This window comes from Anser cygnoides, chromosome 4 (genome assembly GCF_040182565.1).
Source record: "Anser cygnoides isolate HZ-2024a breed goose chromosome 4, Taihu_goose_T2T_genome, whole genome shotgun sequence".
NCBI lineage: Eukaryota > Metazoa > Chordata > Aves > Anseriformes > Anatidae > Anser > Anser cygnoides.
Genome location: NC_089876.1, coordinates 77,622,463 through 77,646,676, shown reverse-complemented (window position 1 = coordinate 77,646,676; position 24,214 = coordinate 77,622,463). Strand labels below are relative to the sequence as shown.

At 37.0% G+C, this 24,214-nt stretch overlaps 1 protein-coding gene across 9 annotated transcripts; it reads left to right on the top strand.

Annotated features, from left to right (window-relative positions):
* The first annotated feature begins 65 nt into the window (after positions 1–65).
* LOC136786308 (5'-3' DNA helicase ZGRF1-like) lies at positions 66–23,872 on the top strand. 9 transcript variants are annotated; one of them, XM_066996460.1, is made up of 29 exons: positions 66–204; positions 802–882; positions 1,006–1,086; positions 1,223–1,279; positions 1,772–1,957; positions 2,328–4,047; positions 4,801–4,883; positions 5,559–5,660; positions 6,109–6,282; positions 6,978–7,083; positions 7,170–7,276; positions 7,486–7,618; positions 8,568–9,235; positions 10,279–10,417; positions 10,989–11,173; positions 11,647–11,834; positions 12,458–12,597; positions 13,711–13,857; positions 15,318–15,432; positions 16,207–16,466; positions 17,200–17,359; positions 18,050–18,127; positions 18,678–18,825; positions 19,928–20,055; positions 20,376–20,499; positions 20,898–21,074; positions 21,196–21,330; positions 21,898–22,159; positions 23,571–23,872. In XM_066996460.1, the coding sequence occupies exons 2-29, from the start codon at positions 862–864 to the stop codon at positions 23,684–23,686; spliced, it is 5,940 nt and encodes a 1,979-aa protein (XP_066852561.1). In that variant the 5' UTR covers positions 66–204; positions 802–861; the 3' UTR covers positions 23,687–23,872. The 9 variants fall into 9 exon arrangements, with proteins under 9 accessions (XP_066852561.1, XP_066852556.1, XP_066852555.1 ...); XM_066996455.1 differs by having other exon boundaries at positions 2,328–4,494; positions 5,562–5,660; XM_066996454.1 differs by having other exon boundaries at positions 2,328–4,494.
* Positions 23,873–24,214: the final 342 nt, after the last annotated feature.

Sequence of the window (24,214 nt, the reverse complement as noted above, 5' to 3'; positions counted from 1 at the left end):
TTTCCTCCCGGCGGGCGGGGCCGCGCCGGGGGAGGGGGCGTGGCTAAGAGAGAGGGGCGTGGCTAAGAGAGAGGGGCGTGGCTAAAGGAGAAGGGGCGTGGTCTAGCGGGACGGGGGCTTTCCTCGGCGGCCGGCGGGGCGCGGTGACGTCACGCGCGCTGTGGCGGGAAGCTCGGAGCGCGGCGGTGGCCGCGGCCGCCTCAGGTGTGCGGGGGCGGGGGGAGCGCAGCTCGCGCCGCGGCGGCCGTTGGGTGCCGCTGCCCCTGAGGTGGCGGCGGGGGGGGGGGGGGGGGGGGGGTCGTCAGGGTCGCCAGAGCTTTTATAAGGCTTTGGTCCTGCCTCCGCCACCAAAGGCTGTTTGTTAAATTACCGTGCTGCCAATGCAAGCGTGTAAACGGCTTAACGGCTTCCGATTTTTTTTTTTTTTTAACAGAAAAATAATGGTATTTTTTTGCTGCAAGCAAACATCTGTAGGATAAATTGGTCGATTCTGAGTCGCAGCATGGTCACTGCAGGTTTTCACAGCCACCAGCCGTTCGTTTAAACAAATTACTTCCCCTAAAATGTTGAAAGTACATTAATATCTATAAAAACACCATATTTGCCTATAGGCTTTGCATTACATTACTGTTAAGGTGTGTCTTTGAAATGTCCTCATCAGCTATATATATACCCCACTGCCTTTACGTTGTCTTGTATCTGCTTCTTTTGAGAGAACAAAAAGTGATCTGACATCTGTTTTTCTGTACACGCGTCTTCCACACGACACTGGCTTGTTCTGCACATTTCCCCACCTCTCAGACGGTACGAAGACGTGAGTGTTTGCACAGCAAGCTGTCGGACGACTGTTTTGCCAAAGCAATGTCTTCTCAAGAATTTACTGTAAGTCTTTTTTTGAACCCCGTACGGCTAAGTAAAAATAAACTAAACGACGTTATAGCTGCTGTGTTAATTTAAACGTTTTCTTACTTCTTGTTGTTTCAACGTTTCCCGCTTTTAAACCAGGTATTATACACTCACCAAAAAATGAAAAAATCAAAAACATGGCAAGATGGAACTCTGAAGATTAGCACTGGAGGAAATAAGGTGAAGGACTCAGCTTTAATGCTCTGTCGTAGCTTCTGCTGCTGCTGGATGATCAGTGGCGATCTGGTTGATCTGTGAAATAAAACTGATTATTGAAAATTCCTTTTTTTTTTTTTTTCCCTCTCTCTCCTTGCAGGCAATCTTGTTTGATGATAAAGGGCAGTGTTTGGACAGTATGTTTATAAAATCCCAGGTATATTTTGTTTGATTTTTTTTTTATATCTTTCTCTGCTTAGGATTGTGGTTTGCGTTTCAGGAAGCATTTCAAACTCCTTTTTGTCTGGTTATTATGGTAGTACTTTTTCCCTAGCAATATGGCAGTTTTCTGTTGTAAATATCATCAAAGTCTGCTACAATGTAAGCAATGGAAAGCTAACACAGCTTTCATTTGTTGATAAGCCTTACTAGTGCTCTTCCAGAGCCAAAGTGGGGGATTTACAGAATTATATTTCTTTTGGGTAGAAGCAGTGTATTACAGTAATATATTAAATGAGCATAATTTGAAACTAGATGCTAGTCTCTTCCAGTATTATTTAATCTTAACTATTTATATGGCATTGTGATGTGCTGAGTGTAAAATATAACATTCCTGAATTTTTTAGCTGTCAGTATTCACAATATTTAGAAGACGTATAATTTCTCATATGGCACTATTATGTACATACTGCTTCTTTCTCTTTTCCAGGTGAATGCTGGAGATAATTTAGAAAGTGAACGATATTTGATCACAGTTGAAGCAGTAAAAGTGAATGAAAAACCTTGTGAAGATCAGCCAAGGAAGGCAGAAATAATAGAAGTGAATAGAAATGGTGTAAAGCCTGGTATTCTACCCTCAAGACATTTGTCTGTTGGCTTGAAAAGGAAGTTTACGGTATGTCTCTTCAAAAAGTTGTTTGATATTAACGTGCGTTTTAAAACACAAAGATCGCATCTTTTAATTGAATAGTAAATATATCAATAATGTTTTCTTGCTTTTTTTGGAACTGTAAGTCAGGACATGTTAGTGGTCGTAGCTATTTTTTCCAAAGTTTACTAAATCTTTGTTTAGCTTAGCAGGATCACCACTGCTAAGGCTGCTGTGAAAATTGCAAGGGATTGAGATTACTTCTATACACGTGTGGAATCATCATGTGCTATCTGATCAGAATATGTTTTATGGAATGTGCTCTATTTTCAACTTTTTTGCTTACGAAATGTGAAGCTGATTTCTGAGGAGAATTAATTTTAAATTCCTCTATTAGGGTTTCCAAGGGCCACGCCAAGTTGAAAAGAAAACACCAATAATGGAAGATGGAGAAAACCCGGCAACATCATCTATATCTAAGCAGTGTCAGGGTATTTTTCCAGCCAAGTTTTGTATTACCTCTCCATTGTTTTCTACTATTGGTGAGAAGAATGCAGAAACAAATTTATCTACAGACTTTCATGAAGATGCACTTACAAATAACAATAGAGACCATGGGTCTTTCTCACTGGTTTCGCCTCAGTTTCTTGATACGTGTAATGAAATAGAGAAGAGAAGCTCTGATCAGTCCCTTGTGAAGCCAGAATCTCCTCTAATTACTGGCCACACCAAACCTAGCGGTCAGACAACTGGTCATGGGGCAGTATCACAGAACATCAGGAGCACGGCACAGATAATAGCTCTTCTGAAATCTAAAACAACACAGGCATGCAGAGAGGAAGCAACACCTGAAGTCACCAAATGTCTTTCTAGATTTCAAGCTCCAGAAAACACGAATAGTTTGTGTAACCCAAAGAGCACAACCCTACCTGCCTTTTCAGGCAACTCTGATAAAAGACTTGCTCAAAATATTCAGAACTTATATTTTACAAAGGAAACTGTAGATGATAAAAAGGAATGGAATGCTGAAATGCTTCTAAATTTGTCTGAACCTTGTGATAAAGAAGTCACAGGACAAAGACGTGGCGAAAAGGCAAATAATTTAAGTCGACACTTATGGGATCCCTGCAATACAAATAGCTCCTTCCTATCTGAATCCACCATAAGTAGACTACATGAAAGCCAGTTTGTCCCTTCTTGTTCTGCAAGTCCTACCATCTTTGAAACACATCTCTCCACACGCAGAGAGCACTTGGTGACTAATGGTCGTCAGGAGAATTCATCCGTCAAGTCACAAAGTCACCTTCAGCCACAGCAAAGCTCAGAAAGAGAGCATAGGGACTTGGGGGTCTCTGGGGACGTAACATTGACTGAAATTGGAATTGTGAAGGAGGAATTAAGCACATGTGAAAAAGACTGCGGACAAGATGAGCAGATAATGCAGGTTAACTTTAATCTATTGGAGGCTTTTGATTTTAATGACACAGATGATGGAGACCAGTGTGAAAGAAATATGAAAGAGCCCCCTGAGGAAGATGTGCTTTCAAAAAGTCCAGACAGCTTAGAGGGAGATGTAGCACAAAATACTGCATTGAGGCTTCATTCTTGCTGTGAAAAGGAAGAAATCAAATGTTCAACATTTGACAGAGAGAATGATGGAAATACCTGTGCTGCAGGAATACTGTTGCAGCTTTGTGACAACAATGTTAGAGAGAGAGAGAGAATTGTGGAAGACTCTGCAAACCAAACCCAAATCACAGCGGAATTTTCGGATGAGAGAAACTACTTAATGGAGATGAATGAAAACCAACTAAGTGTCGAAGACATGAACAATAAGGATGATCTTGGTGGCTGCACAGTGAATACTGCTAATGGCGTGCCAGGGATAAAAAACAAACACTCTGATCTTTTGCCTGATGACACAAATGTTATTGAGTGTCACCCTGAATCGGTTATGTTTGAGAACACTGAAAGCGTTTCATGTATTACTACCAGCAGAATAATTTCTCCAGTGGAGAAAAGGACTGAAGAAGATGTTATGCAGCTTGGACGTACAAAATCCCCAGATAATGATCTAGAACATTTCTGGGGTACTAAGAGTGATGACACTAAACCAGGTAGTCCTTTGCTGGCTTTGTCACAACAGTCTGATCCTTGCTGTGGCCCATTTCAATATATTGCAGAAGATCATCAAAATGTATTTGGCATTTCATGCAAGAAAGATACTCTTGTTTCCAGAAGTGCTATCTATCCTTTAGGAAAAGGCCATTCGGCTCCAGAGGAAGCAGAAATAGGTGAAACTGAGTTTGAAAATGTAGAGAGCATAAATGCCTTTCACGAAGCCTGCAAAGGTGAAAGAATAGGAATGGATTGCCTGAAATGCACGGCAATGGCTGAAAATTCATCAGATCTTCCTGACTTGGTAAACAATATCGCTCTTCTAAGAGCTTTGTCTCAACATAGCACAGCATTAGAAAGCTTACAAAAGATGGAGGAAAATAATAGCATGTTATATGAAGCAGAGACTTCTAAAGAGATATTTGAACCACTTGTGACAGATGAAGGTTAGGTTAGCTTCTGTTTTATGTCTGACTCTACCTGTTTGACTTCTGTACTCTTATTTCTCCTGCTGGGCAGTTCATATTCAGAAGTCATACTTTTGTAGTGATGTTTATGAAGGTTACTTCATGCAATGTTTAGCACTTAAGGCAACAACATGTCCTCCAAATCTGCTTCCCTGTTTTCTTTAGTTTAGCTGATCTTAACTGTGTAATTATTTGTATGGGTAAGGGTTGCAAAGTCAGTAATTATTCAGATGTTTTCGTGTCAAATGACTGCTGTATCTTGTTATGCTTTTCTATCTCTCGTAGCTATAAAAGAGTTTACAGAAATGCCTTACTCAGAAAGAATAGAGGCATCTTCATGTTCATGCATTGATTCTTCTGGCATTTTGGTAATTTTTTTTTTTAATTATATATATCAGTTGCTACAAAATAAACTCACTTTCTATGAGGCTTCCTGAATACAATTCCTGGCTTATCAGACTATAGAGGTTGAGCTGGAAATTGCTTAGTGGTATCAACTAAGAAGCTGATAGATTAAAAAAAAAAAGTCACCTTGCAGACCTTACTGCTAGTTCAGGAGGCTAAAAGTCTGACAAGAAACATAATGCAAATTGTAATATCTAGTTATGTTTAGTATCACATCATTAATAAGTCTAATACTTCCCTACCTCGTCTTCTTTTACCATCTTTTTTTTCTTTCATCATCTTTTTGAATGTAGAATTTTTAGCATTTAGCTTGAAATACAGCAGCGATCTGTTTGTGCTTGATGCTTCACACCAATTTGCGTGCTATTCTATTAACAGTTTTTTTTCTTTCAATCACTTCCAAAGGGAAAGAAAGATTTTACATTAAATTCTGCTTCTCATTTTCCATTTGAGTAGCAAGTATAGTTTATTATCCTATCATGGACTGTTCTGGGCTTCCAATAAAAAGCTGTAATTTAAAACACTTTTTGTTGGATAAATAGATCGGGTCTTTGGAAAAATCTTGATGTATTGGCTTAACTTTTCACCTTAAGAGGTTATTAAGCTGTTAGACTAATTAGCTTTTGATACTTTTATAGCAGCCCAACTGTGTGGACAGTTTATTACAGCAAACTGAGTTGTATATTCCACCAATAGCACTGGGCCAAAGAGACCCTAGGACATCTGACTGCCAACCAAAGGTACAATTTCTGTGGAACTGAAGTGCAATTAATAGCATTTCTTAACATTCAAGCCAGTAGCTGACTACTTTCAATACATTACAATAAGTTCTAATAAATACTTAACCAGTTTCGTAACTTGCTTCTCAGATCACATTTTAGTACATTTTTCTGTGAGAAGTCTTCCATTGATAGTTTAAACTTAAATTTTACAATATGAAAGTAAGGCTAAACACATTATGTCAGAATATCACAATTTTCTGTTGACAGAGATTTGCACAAAAACATTCTTGGTGCTGAGTTGTGGGGCAGCAAGAGAAACATACCTTCCAAAGCATGGGGTGTTTTTTTTCCTCTTTCCCTAGTTTCAGAGATTATTTTTGTTATATTTATGAAAAGTACTTTTTTTCAGTCGTAGGTAGTTCCTGAGCAGTATTTATTCAGTTAATAATTCCAATGTATTGTGTAGCCTGTTGAGTTTCAAGGGCACCAAATAAAGGGATCAGCAGCTAGTGAGATAATGTTGAGGAATCCCTGCTCGCAGCTAGGATGGCAGCAGTACCCAGATAATACGCAGTTTGCAGCTGAGAGATTTTTGTCACCTCCGGTTTCAAGCAATTATGTTCTTTCTGACTTCAGCCAGGTAAAACGTTTTTTTCAAAGTTATTCTTATTGACCTTATTGCAAGAAAATATCCTGAAAACATAGGACAAAAGAGAATTCATTTTCAGAATAACGCAATCATATCAAAATGACTAAGAATCAAGTGTAATACTTTATGGTTAAAACTTTTGCAGTTAGACATAATTTTTATTCCTCATCTTTGTCACAGGAATATGCATTTGCAAGATATAAATTGTTTTTTGATTCTATGATCCATTTCACTTAAAAAAAAAAAAAAAAAAAAAAAACACAACAGCAACAACAAAAACCAACAGAACAGATGCCTTGAAGTGAAAAGTGTCAAGGAGCTTTTATAATGATTGTTTCCAAATGATAGCAGTATAATTGATTGGATTGGAAATTTTGTCTATAATTTCTACATGGTTCCAAAACAAGGGTTAAAACTTTCCTTCTTGGAAAACTTTCCTTCTTGGACTACAAGAATTATTATTATTCCTCATGGATGTAAAGAAACGTGAGATGAAACATTAAATAAAATATTATTTTTCTATTACTGGATGTATATTGATGCTTTTTTTTTTTTTAACCTTCCAGAATGGGCTAGAGATACTGAAATTTATAATTAGAAATAAGATCTTTGCACAAAGATACTGTGTATAAAGAGGTTAAAAGTTTAAATTCTAACAAGTTTTTACTTATACTTTCTTGGTACAGTCTCCAGGTTCAGGAAGGCTTCACAAGGATGATACCAACTTCATTGGAGAGGAGAATTTTGAAAAGAAGTCTAACTTTATTAAAGAATCGATAGTAGATCTGTCCCGTAAGTGGAAGTAAAAGTAGAATGGCAGTGATTGGCCTCAGAACAATTATTCTGCATGACTTCTGTCCTTTGCATATTTTTCCTAGCACTGGCACTGAATGCACACTCTGAAGTTCCACTGTGGATAATGTCAGGCTCACCTTCATGTTCTAATCTGGGACGAACGCAGTGGTCATCATGGGAAGCTGACAAGGTGTGAGCTGACTGTCTATTGGAGCTCTTTTGGGGTTTCTGTCTGTTCATAGCAGCAACTTCATGTCTTATTTGTTACTTTATCTCAACTCAGAGACATTTTGTCTAGAATGACAAGAGAGAAAAGTGACAAAAGAGCTATCATCGGGGTGTTTGTGTTTTGTTTTTTACCCAGTCATTCACTTGACATGTTAATTCTTCATTCTGTAGATGATTTCATCAGTACAACTGACTTCCTCAGTTTCTCCAGCTTCAGGAAGTAAAGAAACTGTTCAAGACATCCAGACCCCCCTGATTCACAGGAACCTTCCAAGTGATTCTGAACTTTCAGAAAATGTTTTCAGTAAGAAATTCTAATTGCAGTTTACATTGTTTTTACTAGGAAATGTTTGATGATTTTTGAAGCACACTGAGTTGCACTATATAAAACCTGGGCACTGAAAATACACTGAGATATGTCTTGATAACTTTTATTTATTTATTTATTTAAAAAAATATTTATTATTTTTATTTTATTTTATTATTTTTTTTCCAGATTAGCTGAATTAGCCTGGGATTCCATACTTCCCACCCTGCACCCCCGCTTATTTTTTCCTGATAGAAACTTAAGTACAATGATGTAATTTTATTCAAAAAAAAAAAATAATCTTCCAGTCTGGAGGGGTGAAAAAGGCTGTAAGCTAAGCTTCTAATTCGTAGTAATGTTTTCATTCATTTACCTGCTTTATTTGAAATCCATATTCAGCTGCCCTCTGACCCACTTCCAGTGATGACGTTGACACCTGTCATTGACTGTCACTTCTTATTGATAATGAATTTAGCCGGCAGGATGCTTGTGGTAGTAGGAATCTATTGATCCCCATTGGTTAATATTAATTTTGCACAGTTTTGTGGGTGATCTTTTTGGAAAAAGGAAGAGATGTTAAGCTGATTCCTTTCCAGATGGCAGCTGTCACTGACCTGCCAACAATATCCGTTTAATAACCTCCAAAGCAAATTAATGTTTAAATAATTTCTACCAACCATTTACTTTTATTAAGTAGCGTGCCTACAGAAATGTGTTTGGGATGTATGGATTTAAATATTAAAGGATCACATTTGAAATCAATCATTTTATATGGAAATTTAGTATGGCACTCTACAGGCACAGTAAAAAGAGCTTGTCAGTTAGAAGTCAGGATGTAAAACGAAGGACTTGGAATTCTTTCTTTATCATAGTTTTTTGCACGTCTGAAGTTAATGTGCCATCTGGAAGTGCTACGAGTTGCTTATAAGACGTATTTGCTCTACAGCATGGGAGAAACGCAGCTATCCAGAGGAATGCAGCCCTGCAAGACTCAAACCCACAGTTAAAACACGAACTCCACTTGTCACTGTTCCTGGCACTGAGAAGATTCCCAACGTGGAATTTTTTCTAACCAACAGCGAGAAGAGTCAGCAATCTTCTGGCTCTTCAGTCGTCAGTTTTAGCAGCAAGTCAGCAGCGTTTCCTATCAGTGCTTCTGGCCCTGAGGACAGGAATTATGAAACCTCCGTGTTTGGAGAGTATATGGAAGACAGACAAAGGGAATCTGTACAGCCAGTGTTCCCTAATGTGACTTCGCACTGTAGACAAAGCAAGTGGTTGAAATATCAAAGCAGTACTCAGTGTGACTTGATAACTCAAAACAGCGATGATGTGGAAGTGACGGATGGCATCTGTCCTGAGAGCATCCTCGGAATGCTGCTGGGTGACACAGGAGAGAGCCAGAGCAGCGCTGTGAATGAAAACGCTCCCGGCTCTGCGCCTCTGCAGACAGCAAAGAGCATGCTTGGTAAATGCAGCGCAAAGAGCAGCAGCCAAGATTTGATTTCAGAGAGGAAGTTACTTTCTCTGCACTTAGGTCAGGCTCCTTTAGGTGAACCTACACAAAAGGTGTTAAGTCACCTGAGCTGCCACACTGTAACAGGAGATGTCCAGGTGTGTAACTGTTCAAGCAGATACAGTTTAACTGACAGAAACACATTTTTCTGGACAAAGCAATTCCTTTTTCTGACTTCCTGCAAGATATTATCAGTATGATTGGATGAAACGGTTCTATATGTGTAGTAACACAAGAGTCTCTGCTGCAGGACAGCAGCTGCTAATGATTTTCTTTTTTAGGTGAGGTGACTAATCCTATGCAAAGGTAATTCCTTGGTGTACATTGGCACCAGATTTAGACTTTTAGTCCAAATGTTGATGGCAGGAAGACGAAATAAAATCCATTGGACTGATTTGCAAGAATGTGTTTTTAAGAAGTGTTTTTCTTAATTGCGAAAGAGCAACATTTTCATGAATGCCCACATCTTGCTTCAAAGCATAGTCTCTAATTTTGAAGTATTTTAAACATCATCAGTTTTAATTACGAAAAAGCAAATTATGGCCTTGAATAAGGGCCTAAAAATCAGCAATTACTGCACCTGTTTGTGAACGGTAGACTATCTTAAAAAAATGGAGTAAATTGAGGGGAAAAAAAACAACAACAGAACAAACCAAACAAAGAAACAAAAAGCTGTTTTTAAAAATGCAGGCTGTTTTTTCAGGGGCAGATTTTAACTTCAGTGTACATCCTAAATGATAGCTCAAGCTCACCATGCTGCAGCTCCATGTGTACTGAATTTTACTGCTGTTGGCAGTCTTATTGAATACATGTTTCTGTACTTACAGTTAACAAAATCCATAAATATTTGCGAAAAGGAATATTATATTTTGCTTTTAGAAAACTGGTTCTTCTTCAGCAGGCTTCATTTTGAAACTTCTGGTTGCGGAATGAGGCCCTGAAATTTTTCTATTGGTTGTAATCATTATTGAGAATCCAATATATACTTGGAAAAAAAAAAAAGGAAAAAGAGAAGAAAAACTACTTTTGGTGCATCTGTATGGTAGCCGTTTATCCAAATTTGTCTCACTCAGGGTTTTGAAAGCTTTTGAAAACTTTTAACAGTTCTTTTTTTGTTGTTTTGTTTGTTTTGTTTTTTTAGGAAATAACAGTTTCTGAGTTGTCTTTTCCTAATATGGACAAGGTAAAATATGCTAATCTTCCTAAAAGAAAGATTGCCATACCAATTGTATTTCAGTCTCATGTTCACTACAAACAGATTTTTAAAGCTGCTTTGACAGGTATGTCTAACACCATGCAGTATAAAAAGCTGTCATTTTTAAGCAATGTATTCCTGAAGCTTTACAAGACAGGGTGAGAGGGAGAGAGATCGTCAGCATCATCTATTGGAAGGACTGTTAGCATTTGGATTTGCATATATATCTATATCTATATATATAAAAAAAAATACTCAAATATATTCAGCCTATAGCAGAAATTGTAAAGACAAAACAAAAAATCAATCCTCTTCTTTTCAACTATGTAACCTTGCTCCTGTTTACCAGTCTATGGTCCTACCTCAGCTGCTGCTACTTTTTTTTTTTTTAAATGTACATTTATTTAGTGTTTGTATCATTTGGAGTTACATGATTAAATACGATTTGTATGAAAGTAAGGCAGTTAGAACAAGTTAGTTTTACGTGCAAAATGTGAAGTTTGCAGGCCACGTCGTTTCTTTTAGAACTCAGATTAAGTATTTTGATTTTTGTTTAAAAATGAAAGTTTCAAGTGAAATGCATTTGAATGCTGTGTACGTGTGTAACCATTTTAGGGCTGTACTAATTGCTCTCTTATTCTCCCTTCTATGTCAAGAGCATTTAAACATAATGCTTTTTGAGTTGTCACAAAGATTACACAATGCTCTTTCAAAAGTGGATGTATCATTTTACACTTCATTGAAAGATGGGCAAAGCGAGAGCAAAGAAAGCGGTGTCATACTCTGCAGTCATATGCGTCCTGCTAAGCTTGTTACGGTGAAAAAAGAAGGTCAAAACAAGGTGCTGTTTATTCCTTGTTTGCTTACAGTTCCGGGTGTTTGTCTGTTTGTCATATAGACCATATGGTGTGAACAGTTACAGGGCAATTCTGCATGATTTACAATTACAGCTTAAAGTGATGTGTTTGTTAGAGATCACTTTTAAGACCAGTTGTAGTATCTGCTCATGTCCAGCACTGCTGATGTAATAGTTCTTTCCATTCAGAAAGTGTTTTATATATGTGAAAATCTTGAATTTATATATTTTTTTAGGTTATGTTGGATTTCTGTAACCCATGATTATACAGGCTGGCTTCAGAAACTGCACATTTCACAGAACAACCTTATTTTTTCAGCTAAATATGCTGAAATCTCAGATTTTTATCTGCTTATTTGTATAGCAGCTGGTACTGATGACATGCTTTACTTTTTCTTTCTGCTTGTTCATTTAAAAGTGCTAATGGTCTTTTTTTTTTTTTCTTTCCCCCTTCCTAGGGTCGTTTGTTCTATGCCTGTGATGCCCCAAGAGCTGAGCGGTGTTCATTTTTCAAGTGGATAGAAGAAGTAAATCCTGCACAGATAAAGTCCAGGCCTAGTGTAGTGCTTCATGATATAAAAAGTATTGGGACATACCTCCGAAGTCAAAAGATTTCTCTCTTTGAGGGATGCCAGCTTTTGGTGAGGTATTCTGAAATGATATAAAACTTTCATGTGAATTGCAGGATTTATAAAAATTCTAGTAACTCTGGGTTTCAAGAACATTTAACAGGTACATTCAGTAACTGTGTTTAAAGAGGTTGCAGTTCTGTGTACAAGTGTAAAAGCCAAATAAGTGAAGGATTAATACTCGCAGTAGTGGCATCTCAGGTCAGTATTCTTTTCAGCAAGAATCAAAATTGCTTACCAGCAGTTTTATGTTAATTTCTTAATGAAAACCCTTATGGGTTGCATTTGAATTACCCTTCATCTAATCTTTCATAAGAGAATTTGCAATAGACTTTGATTTATTCTCCTAGTGATGCTTTTCAAAATAGATGTATATCATACATATTCTAATTGTAATGTTAGAGTTTATTTCTAAGGCTCTTCTGTGCTGCTTAACTGTCAGGGAAAGAATTTAACTGCGCTGAATATCAGAGAAGTACTTTTCAGTTGAGATGCATATATTTAAATCTTGCTAATATAACAAGATGAACAGCCAATGTCTGTGGGGTATAATTTGGTCCTGTCTGTGGGGCTTTCTTATTTTTTCGTTTGGGAGCCTGAAATCAATGACACGCTTTTTCTTAAAATTACAATTCAACAGGAAAGCTTATGAAATTCAAACACAACGGTGTAGTAAGTTTAAGAAATTTATGAATGTACATGGGAAATTTGATGGTGATTCTAAAAATAAATTGTACGTCAAACTAAGCAGAAAGGAGCATTATTCTGTCTATAGCAAAGGTAAGCAAACCTTAAGCATCGGAAGAATAGTCTGTGTTTAGATTCATGTTGTGCCTTTTAAAGTTCTGAAATATAATTAAAACCTCAATCCCTTTTTTGAATGCATAAGAACTCTGAAAATGCAAGTATGATTCTAGAAGGGCAATGAAGTATCTTATTTCATCTTTTTTTGCAAATGTTCAAATAACTTAAAAAAAAAAAAATAAAATAAGCAAATTCCATGTCCTTACGTTTAGAGTGCCTGAATTCTATGAAAAGGTGAAGTTTCAGGAAAGCCCAGTATTCTTCAAATAGATAATATTTAAGGAAAATTTTATGTAAGAATCGGTGTTTCAATAGTTGTTGCCTATCTCATTTAACTTTTCAAAATGTCAGAGTTGGAGAACATGCAGTGATGTGATCCTGACAGCATCAATAGTTCTTTGCTTCAGTAACTGTTGAATTGATACTTTTATCTTCCTAGTTTGTTAATTTTGCTCTAGAAGATTATGTAAAGGAAATTAGGGAGAAACAAACGTGTTTGAGAATGTTTTATGTAGACTCTTGAAATGTTCTGACAGATCAGGTTTTTGTAACTCTAAATTCTGAAGCTGTGCATAAGCAAAACTTTAACCTGTGTGTGAATAACTTGTTGGTCATTTTTGTTAGAGGCAAACATATGTAGTACAGGAATAGCACAGTTAGCTTTAGTCCCAGCAGCTGTTCCTGACAAAACAGAACATTTGTAGGTTGCAATATGTGTTGGTTTTGAACGGGGAGAGAAAAAAGTGGTTAACTAGATTGGTAGCATACTTAAGTGATTTGCTCCAAACGCTCTCAACATGGGTAACACTTAAGATTCGTCAGAAGTCAAATGATGCAAAGCACATTCAGGAGAGCGCTATACTGTTACCATCAGTTTCAGACAGGAAGTACTAGAATTTTTTTTTTTTATTTTTTCATTCTTTTAGAACCAAACCAGCACATATTTAAGACTTTCTAATACTTCCTAATGTCACGCTAGCAATGGTTTAATTTACAACATAGTAAATGTTTGGCTATTTTGTCTGGCTTCATTTTCTTTAAAAGACAGCAGCTGGAAAAGCTTATGAGAACTCTGTATTATTTTGACAGATGATATTTGGGTTGTTTCAAAGACTCTGAACTTTGATCCCCTTGATACCTTCATTGCATGTAGCGCCTTCTTTGGACCATCCTCTAACAATGAAGTAGAATTACTACCACTGAAAGGCTACTACCCCTCAAACTGGCAATCAAATAGTAAGTTGTACACTAAGTAATTTAGAATTGTGGGAAGCAGCTATTGTGAGAAAAATAGCCAGCTATGAAGGATGAGATGCGAGTTTCTTAGATCTAAAAAGTGATTTAATTCACAGTATTGTTTTTCTTTAAATATCTTTGAATATGTAATTTGAATACAGTAAACAGTATTTGTGAACAGTAAGGTTAGTGGGCCTTTTAAGTGGAGAGAGAGAAACAGTGTAGGTCTGTAGATGTCACAGAATAGCAAGAAATATGCTGCCAAACGTGATGCAAAAGTTACTTATTTTTGCTGTTGAGTCAAACTAAATTTATGGAAAGGGAGAGAAAGATCAAGTTAGCTCTGCTTGCTTTCTTTTCATGCGATGTGAAAATTGTGTGCTTGATCACAAGAGGCTTTATTCTTGCTACTTAATCAGGTTAATTGAGTGCTTTAAGTTAACAGATTAATCTTTTTATTCTTTCTATGTATTCATTAGATGGAGAGTTCCTGCAAAGCATAATTCAGTGAACCTACATTAAACTCTTGTTCTGAATTACATTGAGAAAAATAAATACAATGGCATACGAGTTCTTTGTGGACATACTTGCTATCAAAATCACAGACTTGAAATGCAATGGGAGGTTTAGTTTTTTTTGTTCCCTGAGTGTGAATTGCAGGACTGGATCTCACAAGCTGTGAGGGTCTAGAAGAGTTAACATACAGTTTTTCAGTCTTAATGTTATTAAATCACAGGGTTTCATATTTATTCTTTGTGGTCATAAATACAGATTATTTCATAATTCTGTAATCATTGTAAAACTAAAACTCTAAGTTCAATGAAAATAATGCTTTAAGTAATGCATAGTTGTTACCAATTATCAACAAAAATAAAATAGAGGTGTATGTGTTACTAAATGTATTAGAAAGCCCTTTTCACTTAGCCAGTCCCTGAGCCCCAGAACAGTATGATACTGTTAGAGAACTCAGCAAAAATATCATTAAATACTTGTTCTGTTCTTATACTCTCCCTAGGCATTCATTTTTGGACAACTTGGAAATAGGCTAGATGGAACTTTAGCCCATTGTTGGTGTAATGTTCCTGTCTTGTCTTTTCTAAGAGAACTATTTAACCGTTGTGGTACAGAAGGCTTACTTACAAAGCTCACCTCCTAAATCTCAAAGCCTTCTGAAATATTTCATTTTTTTTTTTAGAAAGAGTAAGGATTTTTACCTAAACTTCCATCCCAGAAAGTGTCTAATGTTGGAATCACAAATGCTTCAAATTAGCACACCTTAAAAAGAAATGCTAATAGGTCTCTCTATAATATTCAGTCAGACTTGGTAACTGGGTTAGCTTGGTTTCAGTTAGAGGGGGCCTCATTATTCTTTCATCAATTTGTAATTCATTTCTCTATCTGATTTGAAATTTTGGCTTATTTAATTTTTTCCTAATTTTATTTTTCTGTGCCCTTTTCAGTATCTGTTCACGCGTTGCTAGTTTGTAATGCTAGTGGTGAGCTTACATCTTTAAGAAATATGGAGGAGTACTTCAATCCATCTACTTTACCACTAATACCATATCTACTAAAAATGTAAGTTACTATTTCAGTGATAATGTGAACATGCAATACGTAAATAAGTACAGAAAAACAGCAAGAATAGCATTGCGTTTGCCCTTTTAAAAAGTAGACGAGGAAAATTAAAATTAGAAAAACAATGCAAAGGATGAGAATTGAAAATATATTCATTGCTTAACTGTAACTCATGGATTTTAAGTTTTTTCTTTCAACTTAGCAGCAGCCCACATTTCAGAACCTAGAGATTAATGTTGGGCATCACTATGACCATTAGACTGATAAAACAAAGGTGACTGTACTACATTAATGGAGGTACTTCACTGCGGTTCACTGTAACTGTTTTTTCTTCCCAATTTTTAGAATTACTTGACACAAAGCCTTAAAAAAAATATTGGAGGATCAGAGCAGTATGGGGATATTCCCAAGACTGCTTATGGTTCACAGTATCGAACAAGTAATTAAACGAACCCTTGCTGCCTCTGACTGTGATTCTACCACTCTTATTTCTGCGAGTCTCACAGCCTCGGAGTGAGTCAGATTGAAAGCATAACCTCATATTAAATAAGATAAAAGCCAAAAGCCTGTTTTATATGATCCAGTTCTCAACCAGGGAAGTAATAAGAAGCAGGAATATACACCCCAGGCATATATTACAGAGCAGGGGACAGCAAATTATGTCAACTTATAACTGTAAAGTCTCAGCATTTTGACGTCGGGTGTGTGGAAATGTCAGAACCGTGCAATGCAATTCATACATATGTACTGTTTTGACTGTTATATTTCTCTTAGGAATCTTGATTCTGAGAAACCTGCTAAGAGAGCCAACAAAAGAAAATTTACTCCACCTGCCATGAGCCTGGAACGCACAATGATGCATGGACCTGTCAGCACTGAAGTGGCGATGGGACTGGCTGAAAAGATGATCGAAACTTTCTCGTTGAATCCAGATCAAGCCACGTCACTGGTTCAGATAGCTCAGATGATGACCTCACGTGAAAATATCAAACCAGTGGAAGAACATCAGATCTTCCCTATCACAATCATACGTGGTATGTAGCAAACAAAATTATTTACAAATTTTGATATATTTAGTATCTTCTGCTTATCGTTTTCATATTAAAGATATTTTTTAAATATATTAGCTTTGCTAAATTATCATACCAAATCTTCATTGTGCATTTTTCCTTGTTTTATTCTTCTGTCTGTCCTGGTTTACCTGTATTCAACATGCATAAAAACACTAGTAACATCTTAGTTCAAAGATTTATTTATTTCTAAATCAGTATTGAGATGCAGTTACCATAAATGTAAGTTTTAAGGTCCTGGCAAAGTAAATACATTGACAATAATGGCAGTCTTCATACAGATACTATTAGACTTAAATTGCATGAGATTTTGTTAGGCTGCCAGGTGTATTAATCTAGTGAGAATTAGTAGTCATTCCAAAAATCATCATCATCTCAAATTCCTTATTCTGTACCTCTTTCAACAGTGTGAGGGTTGCATGAGACTTCATAACAAGTACTGCATCTATTTAACCAGAAAATTTAGGAAAAATAGCTTACCCTCTTCCGTAGGTTCTGTGAACAATGCATGCAGTAAAGGGTAAGCCTCATGGCTGCCCCTGGATACTTACAGCTGCTGAAGCAAGCACATGCAATGTTTTTAGAGGAATTATGGCACAGTATTTCACAAGATAATTTTATGTTATAATTGTTGATCAGAACTGTACTTTGTAGACAATTTTCTCTTGTAACTTTGCCTTTTTTTCTAAAATGCCAGGTGTTTTTGGAGCTGGAAAGAGCTATTTGCTGTCTGTTGTGATCTTGTTCCTAGTACAACTCTTTGAAAGCAGTGAAGCTGAGGAGGGTCCAAGACCAGCTCCGTGGAAACTTCTCATTGCTTCTTCCACGAACGTTGCCGTTGACCGGATACTGCTGGGGTAGGTTACAGCGAACTTGGATTTTACAGACTGATGTTCAAAAGACAATAGTGTGCTTCAGCGGTAATGATAATTGTGTTGCTCTTCGCAGTACAACACTTGAGAGAGATTGCGTTCTTCCCCTATAAATTGCTGCCCAGGGGCTTTAATTTTACCCTTGCTCCTTTGCACAGCATGCCTATTCTAAAAGACTGCCAGACTGGCTGGACTGTTTTATATGGGACTAATCTCGTACTCTCATCAAATTTACTGTTAGAATCCACCCATGTCAGAAAGTAGGAATGCTCAGGAAGTGTTGGGAAATGGCAGTAGCAGAGAGAGAGGGGGAGAGGATCAGGCTTGGGAAGCTTCATCAAATACCAAGAGAAGAAAAAGAAACTGTTAGAGGTTAATACAGGATTTAAACCTCATGGTTTGGAAGGATAAAAGTAGGAAGGGAAAGTACAAACGGAATATTGTGTATGAGAGGAGAATCATAAAAGTATTGAGCATTTTTAAGACAAAGCATGATGAGGTAATTCTTTTTACTTTGATTTACTTGAACTGTGGTCCAAGTTACTTCATCTGGTAAAATGTAGACATTTGTGTCCTTTGATGTTCTGATGCGTCTGTTAGCCTCTTTAGAACCACTTTTAAATTTTTCAAAGTTTTTACATTTTTCTAATGTGTATTATCTCTTTTTCTTTGAAGTCTACTTGATCTTGGATTTGAAGATTTTATCAGAGTGGGAAGTATTAGGAAGATCACCAAAGCAATTCTTCCTTATAGGTAAAAATCTTAATCTTTATGGGATCTGAGACAATTGTAAGGTTCGTGATAGTATGCATGCTGTAAAATGACTATTTTGAAGTCGTTCAAAATGTGATTGCAATGTGACTATCTCATTCTCCACGCGTCCCGTCCCCCCCCTCGCACCGCCCTGACACAGTGGAGAAATTTTACTTTGATTTAGGCATTTGATTTGTTGCTGAATGGAGCTAATGCTTTTCAATGGAAATTAGCAGAGAAGAACCAAATAATGGCAGTGAGAGATTTGGCATTTTACACAAAGAATCCACTCTGAAATCAGCTGCATAGCTTGGAGAAGCCATTTACTACGTGTACATCTTTGCTTGGGGTGGTGGGTCTGAGCTGGTGGGATAACGGTCCATTTTGAAACAGGTGTTATATTGTATTTGTATTTCAAATGTGTATTTCATTTGGTTTGGGGATAGGTTAGCACAGTGTACGATTATTTTTCTATACTGGGTGTTTACTGAACACTGAAAGCTCTGTTATTTTTGGTCATTGTATTGCATGTTATAACATCTTTTCGAAGTTTACACGCTGGCTCAGGAAATGAAAATGAACAGTTAAAAGAACTTCTTGCTCTCCTGAAAGAAGATTTAACTCCCGTTGAAAAAATATACGTAAGGAAGAGTATTGAGCAACATAAACTGGGGACCAATAAAACTATATTGCAACAGGTACAGCATGGTGATGGGGTGGGAAAGTGAGCATTCGGTATGCCTTATCCACAAGGCCCAGCAAACAGAAACTGGGAAGCCACTCTCACACCTGAGACTGCCAAGCTCCTAATGTTTTGAAAATCAAAATGAATGTTCAGTCTAGTACAGCTTTGATTCCACAGGTATAGCTTAGTGTCTTACTTCTTGTACTTGGAAGTTCCCACATAATGATAAACTGTGAGATAGAAACTCTTTATGAACTTTATTGCAGTCCGTTTTAATATTACCAATCTAGTTTATAAGGAGGGGAGGGAAAAATTACTGAACATTGCTACTGTCACCTTGAAACTAAAACTTATACAATCATAAAGGTAAAAGATAAGGACTGAACTAAATCTATCCTAGAGCTGAGAGTTAGCTGTCAAGAAGACCAAACATTTTGAATATATTTTGTTGAGTAACTTTGCATCAAAGCATTGGATTTTAGATTAGAATTACCATTTCCTGTGGAAAAGTCTAATCTTCTGGTCCTAGTTATTTTCCTTTCCTCCTCAGTTCTAGACTCAAAAAATTCCATGTTGTTGTAGAGCAGTTCTGAGCTCAGAATTTGCTTTACAAATTCTGCTTTACAAATTCTGTAAAGCATATCTGATGTGTAAAGCTGATCATAGCTGATGTGTAAAGCATATCTGATGATATCAATGTGGCATTTTTGCGCTCCTCCTAGCAGTTGTTGCTGCCATTTTTGCCACTGGGGCTCAAAAGGTTTTGGAGGATTGTGTAATCTAAACTCTTTCTGTGCCAGACCAGTTCTGGCCTTAAAAGCCAAGAATCTATGAATGGTTCGAACACAGAAAAACACCAAGCACGAGAAGTGTTAACCTTGGATCCTCCCCTGTGCATACACAGTGTCTTTTACCAGAACCTAGAATATAATTTGTTGAGACTGAGTATGACACGGCATGCTGTAGAACTGCTAAGAACTACTGGAGGTGCATTCTATTGCTAAAGTTATAGTTATGTGCTGCAAAGAGACTATTACTTTATTAACTATTAGACTATTAACTATTAAATGATCATAACTTTTTCTCTCTCCATTTTTCTCTCGCTAATAACAAAGGTGAAAGTGGTTGGAGCGACCTGTGCTGCCTGCCCATTCCCTTGCTTGAATAATCTCAAGTTTCCTGTAGTGATGCTGGATGAGTGCAGTCAGATGACCGAACCTGCTTCTCTCCTTCCTATCGCAAGGTACAGCCATCCGTCTGTGTTTCAGCAGAGATGTAACTTGTAGTTAGCAGTGACACAACCTCAGATAGTTTCCAAACTTGGGTGTCTTTATAGGACACAAACTCCAAGGTCTTGCCTTAGAGAATGAGTAATTACAAATTGAGGCCTGCTCTTGGATGCCTTTCTTGAGTTACTATTTTATTTTAACTTTGGAAAGAAGGGTTGATGGAGAAGAGAGCCTGATGGAAAGCAATCTGTGATGTTAAAAGACAGTGTGCACTTTGCTTACTAATATTTTAATGTCCTTTTTAGAACTTTTTAATTTTTATTATCTTATTTAGGTTTCAGTGTGAAAAGCTAGTCCTTGTTGGAGACCCTAAGCAATTACCACCAACTATTCAAGGGTCTGAGAGTGTTCACGAAAAAGGATTGGAGCAGACTCTCTTTGATCGGCTTTGCTTAATGGTATGTACTGCTAACCACATCCTTAGAAATGGCGGGTTATGTTCTAGGTCTACTGAAGTCACTAAGAGTTCTGATTTAGATGTCAGAGGGTCAGTGTTTCAGCCTGTTTTTGAATTAAGCGGTTTCCATTTTGGTGCATTTCTCTGTAAATGCTTTTTGCACAGTGCTCAGACATTTGGAGACATAAAAAAATGTAAAACAAGAAAGAAATGAGGAACAATGACAGATTCTGTCTTCTGACCTTTATGTAAGGTTTTCAATCCAGGTAGAGGAATCAGAGACAACAGTATTTGTTCTAACTTTGTTAAAGTGAACGTTGGCATTCCAAAACATTTAGTGATTTTTTTTTATTATTATTATTATTTGCTATTCCCGCTTTCTACATCCTAATCCTTTAGGGACATAAAACAATACCACTTCGGACACAGTACCGATGCCACCCTGCTATTAGTGCCATAGCCAATGAGCTGTTCTATGAAGGAAATCTGATAGACGGCGTTTCTGAGAAAGAAAGAAGTCCTTTATTGGATTGGCTTCCAACTCTATGTTTTTATAGTGCTAATGGAATGGAGCAAGTAAGTTTTTAAACATTTCATTGTAGGTTTTCCTCTGTTCTGTTTCCATTGTCACTGGGCAGTGAAATACATTTTAACTGCTGTTAATGAGGGCTAAATTAGCAATCTTCCCTATTTTCAGACTGAAAAAGACAACAGCTTTTACAACATGGCAGAAGCTCATTTTACAGTCAAGCTTATCCAGTCTCTGACTGCAAGTGGAATAGAAGGATCTGTAATCGGTGTGATTACTCTTTATAAATCACAGATGTGTAAGGTTTGTATAATATATCATCAGTAAAACAGTTTTCTTAAATCTGTTTCTTCTATCATTCTTTTTTTAAAAAAACGCAATACTATTTCATTCTTCTGGTCACAATCTTTTCTTCCTTATTCAAAATCTTTTAATTCAAAATTTTTATTTAAAAAAAATGCTTTCCCTTTTTTTCCCTTTTTTTGTTTGCATATGTACACAAATTAAATAGTACTTAATTTCATACATGATCTGGGAGCTGTTACGAGTTGGTACATGTGGCAAGGACAGATAGTGGAGACATCTCTGTAGCAAAGCTGGAGTTGTATCTCACTCAGTCATCTAAGGCATGACACGGGCTACTGTGATGACTAAGTGAAAGTATGGTTGCCCCACTGAGTGGACCGGTGTTTTACCAAACACAGGCTCACTGCGTACTGTAGCTAGCTGAGGTTCCACTGTCATCATGCTTTGGAGTTTGTTTCTTAGTTTGCATCTTGTGTAGACTCAGGCTTGCTGCAATTTTTTGCTCAGGACAAGCAATTTGCTGAACAACGTAACTCATTAACATCCATATTCCTTTGTCTGCAGATTCAGAATTTGCTTAACAGCGTACACTCTGAGGCCTTTGAAATCAAAGCTGTGCAGGTGTCCACTGTAGATGCATTCCAAGGAGCTGAGAAGGAGATCATTGTTCTGTCCTGTGTAAGAACAAGACAAATGGGGTTCATAGACTCAGAAAAGAGAATGAATGTTGCGCTAACAAGAGCAAAGAGGCATTTGTTGATTGTTGGGAATCTGGCCTGCCTAAGTAAGAACAGACTCTGGGGAAGAGTAATTCATCACTGCAAAGGTATTACGTTTTTCCTTTATTTTCAAAAACATGTAGCTCATCTTTTTAAATGATAGAATATGCTGTTTACAGCAGTATATATACAACACAATATACATACTATATACAACACAATATACATACTACAAAATGTATAGTATACATACTATGTAAAATACAGTACATTTACTACATATATTGTATATTGCAAGTAGATCTCAAGTGTGAAAGTTGTACGTTTGCAGTTTTATTGCAAACTGCTTTTATTCTTGGTGTATTTGTTATCCAGTAAAGGGACTTTAATTTTCTTCTTTGGATGGCATCAGATAGACGGACAAAGAACACTCTCTGGTAAGGAGACCTGAACCCCGTTACTGCATTTCCAGTCCTTTCCCAATTTGCTTTTACATAGTAGACCCAGGCAGGAATACGTTACGAACAAATTCGTCCATAGAGCAGTATTTCTGGGCAGGCAGAATTAACAAATGAAAGACAAATGTGCAGTGTCTTTCTGCAACTGGGGGGCTCATTTGTTTTCGGATGATAAACTTCTGAGTTACTAGGAAAAAAAAAAAACAACAATGCAACTGGAGATCAGTTAACTCTTACTAATTTCTGATTGCTTTGTTTACAGGCCATTGTCTTGTGAGTACATGTGTTTTACTGGGCCACAAAAAGAAACAGTTTTTGAAAATCAGTTTCTTACATTGTTTCTGCATATTTGCTGAAGCTTACTGCAAATGAGTATTTACACACTTGAGCAACACCTCAATACAGCTAAAACAAAAAAATCCTTGTGATGCCTCTCACCTACTTGCACCTTTGCTAGAAGGTGTTTAAAATGCCTGAACAGCCCCTTTGTTCTGTCTCTCTCTCGCTCCCAGGGTATACATAGCTTGGAAAAAAAAAAAAAACACAAAACAAAACAGATGATAGTTTCCCCATTTGTTTGAAGTGGGACACTTCGTATCTCAAAGCATGAGTACATTTAATCATAATTTTTGCCTTGGCAATTTTCTTTGAACTAGAAAAGTGAGAGAATAGGTCCAAATGTCTAAAGTACATTCAATAGGCTCTGGCTGAATCCAGCTCCCTGGAACCCACACGCTTCCTTACCTCTGGGCAAGGCCCTGCCCTTTGGAGAGATAGGACCTTAGTGGAGACTGCAAAAGGAGTGCTCAGTTCCTAAAACGACTGGTAATGAGTCACTGCAAGAACAGGTCCCAAAATAGTAATTATATTCTTTTACCTACTTGGCATCAGAGGAAGCATCTCATTAATGGCTGAACTCTGAAGAACAACAATTTTCCAAGTAGAAATATTATAGCCGCTTGATAGGGTTTTGGAAATAGATATTCTCATCACCACAGACTGATTACGTGATGGGTGCTGTAAAGTGAGATCTAATTATCCTGTTTATTGTTACTTTCAGAATGGGAAAATGGATTGCAACATGTAAGCCAGTGTGAGCAGCAGCTGAACAACATTCTTAAGTGTTATTTGGAGGAAAAGGAGAAGGAAGAAAAGAGTAAGAAAAAGGAAAAATAAATGTGCACATATTTTATGAAGACAATATATGAATGGTGTGTCTATAAAATTTACCAGAACTACTGAAAATCTAGTATTTATGTTTAATGGGGGAAAATTTTATTTGTATCTCTGTCCTGATTCTTCTGTTTTGATCCCTTGTTTGTATGACTAAAACTAAAGAATAAAGTAACTGCTTGATATCTGAAATCCTTTTAAGCCTATAAAGTACCTAACTGTACTATTAGCATTTTGTTATTCTTCAGGTATGTACATAACCTCATCTTGTAAAACAATAGTCATTTTGTCTATTTACAAATCAGTCAAATTAGGAGTGTGGCTAAAATAAAAGGGACTTAATGTAATTTTTTCAAGGAAAATTACATGTTTTATTAAATCTTTGGAAGTCTAACAAAACTAAATGACAGCAGGTTGGCTGTATCTAGATGCGTTACAAGCGTAGGATAAGGTCACTCGGCCCTGTTTCAAAACTAGCTGAAGTATTTTGTTTTGGAAGCAAGTGCTGTTAGGTGAGAAACTGTCTCTGAT